General features: G+C 40.3%; 1 protein-coding gene across 1 annotated transcript in view; it reads right to left on the reverse strand.

Moving 5' to 3' along the window:
- The window catches only part of ACBD3 (acyl-CoA binding domain containing 3), a 42,272-nt gene that overhangs the window by 8,060 nt on the left and 20,908 nt on the right, over positions 1 to 13,304 (reverse strand). The window contains exons 3-6 of the mRNA XM_019031232.4: positions 12,360 to 12,500; positions 8,785 to 8,943; positions 6,464 to 6,638; positions 1,898 to 2,084 (exon numbers count right to left, since the gene is read on the reverse strand). Coding sequence (XP_018886777.4) covers positions 1,898 to 2,084; positions 6,464 to 6,638; positions 8,785 to 8,943; positions 12,360 to 12,500 — 662 coding nt within the window. The remainder of the gene's footprint in view (positions 1 to 1,897; positions 2,085 to 6,463; positions 6,639 to 8,784; positions 8,944 to 12,359; positions 12,501 to 13,304) is intronic.

A 13,304-nucleotide genomic window follows, 5' to 3' on the forward strand; every position in this document is an offset into this window, starting at 1 on the left:
ACTTGGAGGAATAAAAAAGCCTCCCCATGGGAGTCTCTCCAGATTACTATGTTTAACAATGTTGCAGGCACTCAGAGGTCATCGTACTTCTTCAAGTAACAACGGCAGCCCACAATTTTAGAAACGAATTTTTTTCAACACTCCCTCTATGGGGATTCAAGAATGACCTTGGGAAGGCCCCAGCTGGAGTGAGGGAAATATTCTAGCAAGGAAGAGAGATTCTGGCTTTAGGAATAAATTACTCTTGTGGATGTGAACAAAGAAAGCTGGACTTTGACTTCAGCCTGTCTGTTGAAAAATTCTTCACCTCCAACTATCCCAAAGTTCTAGGGGCTATTCTAAAGGAGCTCAAAGAAATAAAAACTCGGACAGGATTAGAACCACTAGGGATTGAGAAAAAGGGGTAAAGTCTTGTTACTGAGCAGTACCTATGTGCACTTGACTATGCAATAAGTTTTTCAAAGTTAGTCAAAGAGCCTTTGAAATATTTTCTCTCATTTGAAGATGCTAGTATAATCCCTTGATAAGAAAAAAAAAGGGAAGGGGGCAGTAAACCAAGGGATTTCAAAGCCTTTTCTGAAGCAATTATTACTTGTTCTAAACAGACAAGGAAGATCTCTGAAACCAAATTTCTTATGAACCATACCACCATCCCTGACCACTGTCACTGAAATGCTCTCCTCTTCCTCCTTACTTAGTTAACTCCTCTTGCTTCAGATATCTCAGGTCAATTGTCCCTTCCTCTGGGAAGCCTCTGGTGGCCTCTCTGACTAGGTCACACTTCCCTGTTTTACATTCTCTCAAAGATAATGTACCTCTCTCTCCATCACCGTACTTATCACAGCTACAATCTACATTTTCTGTGTGTTATTTTGCCTCACCACTGTACTCCTAGCACTCAGGAAACCTTCAACTAATTGCTGAATGAACAAATGAGCTGCCCATGGAAAGCTAGTAGAGCTCTGAAAATGCAGTTATTTTCTAGGCAACATGATACATTAGTCTCAAAAATATATCTATTTATATGGTAGCCAGCCTCCAAAATGGTCCCCAGGGATTCTCACCTCTGGGTCTTCATGCACTTGTGAGGTCACCACCCACAATATATTAGGATTGGTATGTGTGACCAACAGAATATGGTGGGAGTTCCAAAGTCAAGGCATAAAAGACACTGCCACTTCTGCTAGGGGAAGCCAGTAACTGTTTTGAGGACCCTCAAGAAGCCCTATGGAGAGGCTTCATGGGGCCAGGAATTGAGCTTCCAGCCAAAAGCCAGCCATGTGAGGGAACGATCTTGGAAGCAGATCTTCTAGTCCTGGCATCAACATCTTGACTGCAATCTCATGAGGGAGCCTAAGTCAGAGCCATTCAGCTAAACTGCTCCTGAAATCCTGACCCACTGAAGCTGCGCAAGATAGTAATAAATGTTTATTGTTATTTCAAGCTACTAAATTTAGGTGTAATTTATTTTTGTTTGTTTTTTTTTTTGAGAGACAGTCTTGCTTTGTCACCCAGGCAGGCGGAATCATAGTTCACTGCAGCCTCAAACTCTTGGGCTCAAGTGATCTTCCTGCCTCAGCCTCCCAGAGTGCTGGGATTACAGGTATGAGCCACTGCGCCCAGCCTGTAATTTGTTATGCAGCAATAGATAATTTATATATATATATGACAAAACATAACTTTTGTCTTAAAAGTGTCCAAAGACATCTGATTTGCTCTTCTACACTGGTCAATGAGTCACCAGAGCATTAGATTCAGACTAAAAAGAGTAAAAAAATGTTCATCTCTCACAAATATGTAATTGTTCTCAAAAGCTAATTATAACCTGACTTCATGACTTTTGCCTTTCACAGATTCGGAATTATGACATCTGGACAAACACATATGCAAAACCTACCTTTTGGTCCATTCTCCAGGGCTTCTTCTGCAGCTTCTGGTTCCAGTTCTTTTTCGGAGCTGTCAGTGTGTGTTTTGGCCTGTCCATTAACTGACATCATATTACTTGGTACAGTTGCATTCACTTTTGATGATGTAGGCAAGGGAGACCCAGCCACTACTACTTCCTGTTGTTTCTGTAATGCTGCCTACAAACCAAGAGAAAGTGAAGACACACTGACCAGGAAGGCTAGCAAATAAGACATCTGCCCTGGAGTACATCTGATACCATGCTTTTGCCCTACCAAAGTGCTATGCTCAAGAAATTACTAATAAATTTTTATCAGTTTTTATCCTGTCTATAATGAATATTATTAGTACAATATCAAACAGACAGCTAAAAATAATAAAAAATCAATAAAAATTAATGTGGACAAAAACCTGCAATTAAGGCTCACATTTCTGTGATCTGAGAATCACCATAAAAACTAACCAGGAAAAATGAAAGTAAGGCCAGGCAAAGTGGCTCACACCTGTAATCCCAGCACTTTGAGAGGCGGAGGTGGGTGGATCATTTGAGGTCAGGAGCTCAAGACCAGCCTGACCAACATGGTGAAACCCCGTCTCTACTAAAAACACAAAATTAGCTGGGCATGGCGGCACACGCCTGTAATCCCAGCTACTTGGGAGGCTGAGGCAGGAGAATCGCTTGAACTCGGGAGGCGGAGGTTGCAGTGACCTGAGATCGTGCCATTGCATTCCAGCCTGAGCAACAAGAGCGAAACTCCATCTCAAAAAAAAAAAAAAAAAAAAAAAGTAGAAATAATCAACCCAAAATAAAACTATTAAAGGCAAAAATTGAACACAGTAACGTGCTCTTGAAATTGATGGAAGAAAAAAATCTTGATAAACTTTAAATACACAAAATTTGAATTAGAAAAATTAAACTTGGTGGGAATAGTCACAGAAGAAAATTGACAAAGGCAGAAGCTATAATTGGCAAAATCTGGTATGGGCCCCCAAAGCAATAAAAAAATCAAATATGGACAACTTATTCTAACATAATTGACCCCAAAAAGTCAATAAATTAAAACTTCAGGGAAAAATTATGATCACAATGAAATTGAAAATTGTTAATCGTGTTGTAAAATGCTGACCTAAGAATCAAACAGACTTACAGGATGCAATTTGAGGTTAAAAATATTTTCTCAGTGAAAATTTGTCACTGTTTATATAGTTATGATTGAAATGTGTATTCATAAATATAAAATCAAAATGTCCTCTGAATCAAAATGGCAGTAAAAACATCTTAAATCCAAAGGACTATTTTGGGACATTCCTCTTCTAAATCAATATGGACAGATACTACTTCAAATATCTGAGTATTACTTAGGTAACTTTGGTGGGGAACTATAAATTGAATTACAACATACATGTAGAAAAGTGTACAAATGATAAATTACACAGCTTGATCAATTTTCATAAATCAAACACATCCATGTAACTAATACTCAGATCAAGACAGTATCTGCATCCAGAATATTCCCTGGTACCCCTTTCTGGGCACCTGCCCTGAAGGGTAACAACTATTTGACTTATAACACTATAGATTTGCTTTGCCTATTTTAAAACTTTAAAGAAATGGGTTGTATAGTATACATTCTTTTTTATGTCTGGCTACCTTCACTCAACATTACTTTTATAAGCTACATCTATAGAGTCACAAATAATTGTATTTTGTTGTTTGCATTACTTTTAAGTTATTCCATCATGAAAAGATAAAATCTATCCATTCTACTGTTGATGAGCATTTGGGCATGTAAGCAATGTTTTAAACTAAAACACTGTCACAAATAAGCAAGTACGTATATGTTCACTGCAGGAAAAAAAATACACACACGCACATATACACACACACACGCACACATACACACACACACGGAAAAAGCCTTTATGATCCCATGGGGTAGGGATAATGATATATTTTGGCATATCTCTACACACATTTCATTGAATGTATCATTTACAAGCCAATTACTTAAATGAACAGCAATGCCTGTCTTTGCTGCTAATATAGGTTAATAACAAAATTAAGATTTTAAGATATCTTCTTCCAAGGTCTGGATTTTCAGTAATTTCCACATCAATTTTCTAGAAGGGATACTAGCTTCCAGAGAATGTACCTAAAATCAAAACAAGTCAGCACACTCAGAACATTCACTGCATGACAGGAAAGCAAAAGAGCATTTTTGATGATCAATAGGCCCAGCTCAAATGGTCCCTCATCTCCACTAATCCTTTCTTGAAAGGCTCTAGCAGAAAAACAACTTTCTCTGGGAACCCCCGACCATGAATCTATGTACTACATGTAATAGATTGTAATGATATATTTCCATACTCTCTTCCTGTTATTAGGAAGTTTAAAAAAGCACAGAAAGGTATAAAAGCAATGTAACAAACACCCACAAATGTATCTACACCCCAAAATTAACAAATGTGTTCATTTTGCTATTTATATAAAAATTAGTATTTTATAGGAGTAAAGTTCCCTTTGTTCCTTCCCCAGTCTCTTTCCTTTTCTCTTCTCAGAAGCAACCAATACATTTGATAAACTGAGTTTGATCACTCTAATCTCAATTATGGCTTTTTTTTTTTTTTTGAGACGGAGTTTTGCTTTTGTTGCCCAGGCTGGAGTGCAATGGCACAATCTTGGCTCACCGAAACCTCCACCTCCTGGGTTCAAGTGATTCTCCTGCTTCAGCCTCACGAGTAGCTGAGATTACAGATGTGTACCAACATGCCAGGCTAATTTTGTATTTTTAATAGAGATGGGGTTTCTCCATATTGGTCAGGCTGTTCTCGAACTCCCAACCTCAAGTGATCCACCCACCTCAGCCTCCCAAAGTGCTGGGATTACAGGCATGTGCCACCGCACCTGGCCTATGGCTTTTTTTTTTCTTTCAAGACAGGGTCTCACTCTGTCACCCAGGCTGGAATGTAGTGGTGCCATCACAGCTCACTACAGCCTCAAACTCCTGAGCTCAAGTGATCCTCCCGCCTCAGCCTCCCAAGTAACTGGGACTAGAGGCGTGCACCACCATGCCCAGCTAATTTTTTTTTCTTTTTTTAAGAGATGGGGTCTCCCTATGTTGCCCAGGCTGGTCTCAAATTCCTGGCCTCAAGCAACCATTTTGGCCTTGGCTTCCCCAAGTGCTGGGATTAAAGGCATGAGCCACTATGCCCAGCCTCCATTACGGCTTTCTAGTTTTGTTTCAAAGATTTGTGGTTTTGTCCTGTTTGACTTTCTTCTCATTAAATGATAGCAACCTATAAACAGGACAGAGTGTATGTGCTATTAAAAATGATCTCACTGCCTATCAAAGAAGCAGGAAAATGGAAGTGAAACTAAAGTAGAAACAGGCTTCAGAGGAGAGAGAATAAATCTCTCAAAAATACCACTTATTATCTTGAATAAACTCTGGTTTGGCATCTTTTCCTCCTCTTCAGGATTACAAAAAACTTGCAGTGCTTTTTAACTTCTAACTGATGCCAAAGACTCAGGAGAAAAGGTTGTTTAGTAAGAATACACATTTTCAAGGAATTTAAAGAGTTTGGCAAAAAAAACAAAGATTATTTCATGCAGTAAGAAATGCTGAGCAACTATAATGTAACACTTTTCTTCACTCAGATTTTTTGACAGGTGGTAACTGCTTTATAAGTGAAAATTAAGTAAGTTAAACTAAGCTACGTTAAGTTTAAGGAGGTATTTTATGCCTGCACAAGATGTAAAAAATGAATGTAAAATTAGTGTCTTCCACAAGTACAAAAATCGTTCACAGGGTAACTCTTCTCTCATTTGACTCCTCTGATAGTCCTGTGAGGTTAACAGGACAGGTGCTTTGATTTTATATCCTATTGTTACGGACTGAAAGAAAGGGCAGAACAATCAGAGCAGTAATAACTTGTCTGAGATCAAACAAGGTAATGTCAAAGCCCAAAGAGAATCCAAGTGTTATGAGACTCCCAGTCCCGTGTTCTTTCACCTAAACCAACCTCTCCTATGTGGAAGCAAAATCCTTGGGGGCAGGCAGTTGGAGGAGGAATAGCAATGTGCTGCTTTGAGCACTGCCTAACTATGGTGCCTAACACAAAGTCAAATGGACCCAATCTAGCTCTGCAGAACCAGCCCATGGTCTTAGGGCAGGGGAGTCCTCCCACTGGAGGCTGTCCAAGCCTCTGACACTGCACTGCCTGAAGGACATCTCTGAACTATGTCTAGTTACTCAGGTCCTCATGTTCCAGGACCACTATTAGGGTCTATGCCAGACTCACAGTAAAGACACTCAACCCATACAACTCCCAAATACCCTTATGACAATATAACATCATCGGTTGCTTCAATAACACATATTTTCTCTCACAATTGCCTGTGCAATTCTCAAGTCTGCCTAAAAGATCACCCAAAAGTTACTTTACACCTTAGAGGCTAACTAATGCAAAATTCATTTGCAACTGTTAAAAAAGAACTTGGGTTCCAATGAAACTAAAAACTCTCTCTAAGGCTGAATTCTAGGGTTGTCTATCATACCTGTTGCTGTGCAAGCTGGACTTGATACAACTGCTGCATATACTGCTGATAGTGTTGCTCCTGCAACTGGCGGATGAGAATTTGCTGCTGTTCGTAGTTCCCTGGATACTGTTGGGCTGCATACTGCTGGAACTGCACGGCAGTCTGGGAGTTTAAAGCTGCCATTATCTGCTGCCTAAAAACATTAAAAATATATATACTAGTCTGGCTACAGGAGATTGTTCATGACAAAATAAAATGTCCTTATTACTTACTTTTATAGTCTGTAACTCTTAAAAACAACTAAGCTAGTAATGTACACCAATTAGTATGTGTTCTGGGTCCAGAAGAAAGATTTAAGAAAATAAGCCTGGCCTCTAATTTTTTACTTAGGATTTTCCAGGAAAATTCAGGATGGAAGCATATGATCATCATCATCATGACCACCATCATAATTATTAACACTTATTGTGCCCTTACTATGTGCCATGCAGTGTTGAAAGTACTCACACATACTAACCCATTTAGTCCTCACAACAACCCTATGACAGAGGGTTCAGTAACTTGCCCAAGACTATACTGCTAGCAGATGCTAGAGCCTGATGCAAATCCAGGCAGTTTGGCTCTAGAGCTACACTAATTTACCATGATGCTTTAAGATGATGGATTGTCATCTCTGACACAGATGAGGTATTTAACTGTTGGCTATGGCTTCTGTACCTAAATACATAAAAAACAGTAAGAGGCAGAAGAATAGCTGGAAGATGTTACAGGTGGCCCTGGTAAGTATAAATAAAGCCAGTGAAAAATTAAGGGTCCACAGCATTTAATTTAAAGCCTGTCTTAATAGAGGAAATACTGAAAATATCTTGGCATGCTTAGTTTAGAGATACTCATATTCTTTTATAGATAAACCACATGCTTCTTTTTTTTTTTTTTGAGACGGAGTTTCACTCTGTCACCCATGCTGGAGTGCAGTGGCGTGATCTCAGCTCACTGCAACCTCCACTTCCTAGGTTCAAGCGATTCTCCTGCCTCAGCCTCCCAAGTAGCTGGGATTACAGGCACCTGCCACCACGCCTGGCTAATCTTTATATTTTTAGTAGAGACGGTTTCACCATGTTGGCCAGGCTGGTTTCAAACCCCTGACCTCAAGTGATCCGCCCGCCTCGGCCTCCCAAAGTGCTGGGATTACAGGCATGAGCCACCACAGCCAGCAACCACATGCTTCTTAACTTACTTATGTGACCAACTTAACAGAGACCTCAAAGCCATCTATTAATAGATAACAAAGCAAAGCCTCACAAACTCCTACATACAGCACAACACTCGATCCACCTAGGACAACCTCCCCCAAAAAAGAGCTGCATTCATAGTCTTTCTCCAAAGTTGAATGAGGCCCTGGATTAGTTTGAGGCTAGCACTAAACCTTTTTCTGAGGAACTACCCAGAAATAATGAGAAGAAATCAATGGACTCTCATGTTCTCTGGTTTAACCTACAAGCCATGCCACCCCTACAAACTCAGACTTACTTCCCAGTGTTTTATGGTTGTTAATCACTGCCTCCTTGTACCCACAGCTCCCTCTTGAAGAACCTGTCAGTCTCTGAGTCTCAAAGCCCTTACTGAGTAAGCAATAGTTGCAGCCTCCAAATCTTGTACTAAAGACTATAAATGGATATCTGACATAGACTGGACCAACAAGATTCTCTGTCCTGGGAAACTGCAACTGGGTCTCACAGATTCCAGCCAGTCTCTGTCAGATGCATGGAAACATAGACCAAATAAATCCTCGGATAGCCTTGCATATGCCAAAGCAGACAGCTGACAATTTGCAGAGAGCAAGGATGAAGCAGAGACATAAGCTGAGAGAAGCAGAGACAAGAAACAGAGAGCGCAACCAAGCAACCTCAGCTCCTGCTTCCAATCTCTGGGTTCTGCAAGTGAACCCCCAAACCTTCTAATACATTCCTTTTTTTTTTTTTTTGAGACGGAGTTTCACTCATTACCCAGGCTGGAGTGCAATGGCGCGATCTCGGCTCACTGCAACCTCCACCTCCTGGGTTCAAGAGATTCTCCTGCCTCAGCCTCCTGAGTAGCTGGGATTACAGGCATACGCCACTGCGCCCGGCTAATTTTTTGTATTTTTAATAGAAACAGGGTTTCACCATGTTAGCCAGGATAGTCTCCATCTCCCAACCTCAGGTGATCTGCCCGCCTCCGCCTCCCAAAGTGCTGGGATTACAGGCGTGAGCCGCCACACCTGGCCCGCTCATTTCTTTTTTTTATTCTATTTTTTTTTCATTTCTCATTTTAAAACATAAGCCACATAATAAACTTACTTTTGCTGCTCCAACCGAAGCCTTTCTTCTTCTATCCGTCTCCTTTCCTCTTCCTCCCGTCGAAGCCTTTCCTCTTCTTCTCTCCTACGTTTCTCTTCCTCCTTTTGCAGACGTTCTCTTTCTTCCTCTTCACGCCGCCTTCGCTCCTCTTCCTCCTTCCTACAAGGCAAAGATAGAGAATGAACCCTATATGTTGAATCCTGTTTAAAAATAAAACTTTAGCTCCTAGGGAAAACTGACATGACCTTTTTAGAGAACAATGCGGATATATACATCAAAATTTAAAATACATACACTTTACTAGCAGTAACTTATAGGGAATCAATCTCACAATGTACAAATCACATCAAGAATAATTATTGTTGCACAGCAACAGAAATGTGTCCATCATAAGAAACTACTTAAATCATTATGATATTCCTACACCCTGAAGGATCCCCTCTAATATATGCTCACAGCACTAAAAGCTTTTCCTTCATAATACCTGCTGTCATTATAATTAAATTTGTGTGATACATTCAGCAATAGATCTGCATTACCCATTAAACTAGATGCTCCATAGGGGAAGAGACTGCCTATCTCACACCACAACATCCTCAGGGCTTAGCACAGTGCTGGAAAGAACAAGCACTCGACAAACGTGTACAGAAGTAAAAAATCCACCCTGAAACATCGCAGAGCCAAAGGATAGAAATACATTGCCTAATATGTAAAGACATTTAATACACTTGCTTACTGAAAAAAAAAAAAAAAAAGGTGAATACAAAGGAAAAGATCTGGAAGGACATACCCCAAATTTATCAGTTATTATCTATGCACAGGAGAGTAGAATTAAAAGAAATGTGGGAAAAAAGATTTTTTTCAGTTTGTGTTTCATATACTGCCATAAATGAAAATTTTATATTGCATATATTTGTGTATTATTTCTGAAATTAAAATTTTTTGTAAAGCTTTTAATTTAAAAAAGAACGGTTAACCTCTCAGGGCAGCCCCTGCCCAGCTTTCACCCACCCCACAAGACCTTTCCAAAAAGAACAGATCCTATTGTGCTAGGAATGGACATCTTCCGGGTCTGAGAGTGGTATGGTGTTCAGGGAGCCTGCAGACAGGATGAAAGGGAAGATTTCTAAGGAGTATCAGATAAGACACTATTTCGTGGTCCTACCACGAGAATTGTCTGGGCTACCTCACCTTTCTCCCCTCTAACTCCTATAAGTGATTAACAACTACCTGAGCCACAGCCAAGTCTCAAAATATTGTAATAACATGACCTATTTTTTTTTTTTTTTTTTGAGACAGGGTCTCACTCTGTCACCCAGACTGGAGTGCAGTGGCACGTTCTTGGCTCACTGCACCCTCCGCCTCCCAGGCTCAAATGATCCTCCCACCTTAGCCTCCTGAGTAGCTGGAATTACAGGGACCTGTAACCACACCCAGCTAATTTTTGTATTTTTTTTGTAGAGACGGGGTTTTGCCACGTTGCCCAGGCTGGTCCTGAACTCTTGGACTCAAGTGATCTGCCCGCCTCGTTCTTCCCAAGTGCTGAGATTACAGATGTGAGCCACCACAGGCGTGAGCCACTGCACCCGGCCATGACCTACTTTTAATGTGTCACAGCTGGTACAGAGCAAGAAGGTTCACAAGCCAGAGCTTAAGCTTCAGGATAGATGAAGTCTACTCTTTTTTTTTTTTTTTTTTTTTGAGACGGAGTCTTGCTTTGTCGCCCAGGCTGGAGTGCAGTGGCGCGATCTCGGCTCACTGCAAGCTCCACCTCCCGGGTTCACGCCATTCTCCTGCCTCAGCCTCCCGAGTAGCTGGGACTACAGGCGCCCACTACCACGCCCGGCTAATTTTTTGTATTTTTAGTAGAGACGGGGTTTCACCGTGTTAGCCAGGATGGTCTCGATCTCCTGACCTCGTGATCCGCCCGCCTCGGCCTCCCAAAGTGCTGGGATTACAGGCGTGAGCCACCACGCCCGGCCTTGAAGTCTACTCTTAAACACTTTAAAATAATTCTATGTGGACTTTATCCCATGACAAAAGTATATTTTTAAAAAGAAAATGCAGCTCTATATGTTGAGTAGTAGCTTTTGACAATGCTTAAGAGAAATATGCATATATATCATTAAAATAAGAACTTAAAAAGCAATATATAGATACTTCTACAGACATCCTAGCGATACCTGATTGATCCAACATCACTACACAATGGACTGTAGGACATAAATCAATTTTCCAGTTAAAGAAATCTCATTCTTTTCTCATAAGAATCAAAACCTTTCCTTTAGATTAAAAAAAAAAAATTTCTTTGGAAAAATATCTTCTGAAAATGTAATCAAGCAATTTTCTATTATCTTAAACAGGAATAAATCATATCTAATGTTCCATCTCTTGATAACTCAGGGGTTACAGCTGTAAACATAAAAATTGTACATCATACTATTGTAATGGAGAAGTTTACCTTCATATTAAATGACCCCTGACTGCCATGCTTTTATAATTCTCGTGTCTATTTTTCATGCTTTCTATTATGTCCCTAATTATCAAGCTATTTTCTCTTCTAATCTGTTATTTCTAATCCAGGTTAAGGTAGGAAACCAGAGAATCAATTGTTTTTAAAGAATAACATCGGCTGGTCAAGGTGGCTCATGCCTGTAATCCCAGCACTTTGGGAGGACGAGGCGGGTGGATCACCTGAGGTCAGGAGTTTGAGACCAGCCTGGCCAACATAGTAAAGCCTCATCTCTACTAAAAACACAAAAATTAGCTGAGTTGGTGGCAGGCACCTGTAATCCCTCTCCCAGCTACTCGGGAGGCTGAGGCAGGAGAACTGCTTGAACCCAGGAGGCAGAGGATTGTGTCACCGCACTCCGGCCTGAGCAATAGCAACAGAGCAAGACTCCATCTTAAAAAAAAAAAAAAAAAAAAAAGTATAACATAACCTGAAGAAAAATTGGTTTTGTAGCATCATTTTCATCACCTAAAATTTTAGATAGTCAAAATTGATGAAAATATAGCCACTAGAAAAATAACGTGTAACTGTAATTCTAATTCACAACTACAACAGAGAATCCCATAAGCATAAACAGCACATTCAGTAGCTCCTCCTCCAAAACTTGAAAATAATTAATAAGCCAGCTGGAAGCCAAAGCCAACATGAATGTCTATACAAGGTAGCATAGTTGCAAACCATGAAATGGAGCATGAGGATTCTAGAAGCTCGAGGGAGACTGCAACAAAGGGTATGTCAGACCAGAGGATAGGGAGGAGGGAGTGGTTGAGTTTATGGTGGGGCTTATTTAGAAACTTAGTGTAATAAAACAAAAGGAAGGCTGCCATGATGGATGGGAGGTTCCTTTTAAAGGCACGGCCAGTAGGAAGCAGTCCTCCCTCCCCCCAAAACTTATAATACAAGTACCTGTTCACATCAGGAAGTTTGAACAATTGCCACAAGAAGTGGGGATCCAAGGAAAGCAAGACACCTGATCTAGAACTAGAACAGACACTCTACAAAACAAAAGCATCAGTACACTGGGCTGCGCAGCAATAAAGTATTCCATGCCCTCAAACTTCACCTTTTTTTTTCTTGCTCTTCCTTCTCTATTTTGTGGGACACAACATATGTTGAAAAGAGATGGCAACACCTATTTAAGAGCTTGACAAACTCCACCATGGCATCCTCTTTAGACATGTTTCCCAGGGCTGCCCATTCTCTCCTGTAAGGAATAACAAGAAAAGTTACCTCCCCTTCTTAGTAGAATGAGAACTTTTAAATTTAAACCTAAATATGAATAATTCTCAATTGTAAGTAAAATGAATGATTCTACTGCGAGCAAAAGGCTCAAAACTTCAAGTTTTAACAAGTATGTATTGATTTACTAAATTAGATATGCCACATACAATCCAAACAACTGCATTGCTGATGATTCCCATATAGCAAAAGGGTATCAATTTTTCTTTTTTCTTTTTTTTTTGAGATAGGATCTCACTCTGTTGCCCAGACTGGAGTGCACTGGCACGATCTTGGCTCAGCGGAACCTCCGCCTCCCAGGCTCAAGCGATTCTCCTGCTTCAGCCTCCCGAGTAGGTGGGATTACAGGCATGTGCCACTACCGCCAGCTAATTTTTTTATTTTTAGTAGAGATGGGGTTTTACTATGTTGGCCAGGCTGGTCTTGAACTCCTGACCTCAAATGATCTACCCACCTCGGCCTCCCAAAGTGCCGGGATTACAGGCATGAACTGCCGCACCCGGCCTATTTTTCTTATATAATATTTGAGCCTTAATTAAACAAAAATACTCAATGTATTCTTTTTTGTCACAATTTTTTTTATGCCTCAATAAGGGAATCAATTACTATATATTTTAAATGGCTACTTTTAATATTATTTGGGAAGAATCAAATGAAGCTCTACTTGTCTTATGTTCATAATCAGATGAATACAGTTCTTCCACAATATTTAACCATAAACATCTCTAAGCTAAAATCAGATAAATATCTGAAGACTCCAGAAGCTGCA

The sequence above is a fragment of the Gorilla gorilla genome, chromosome 1, assembly GCF_029281585.2.
Source record: "Gorilla gorilla gorilla isolate KB3781 chromosome 1, NHGRI_mGorGor1-v2.1_pri, whole genome shotgun sequence".
Taxonomy (NCBI): domain Eukaryota; kingdom Metazoa; phylum Chordata; class Mammalia; order Primates; family Hominidae; genus Gorilla; species Gorilla gorilla.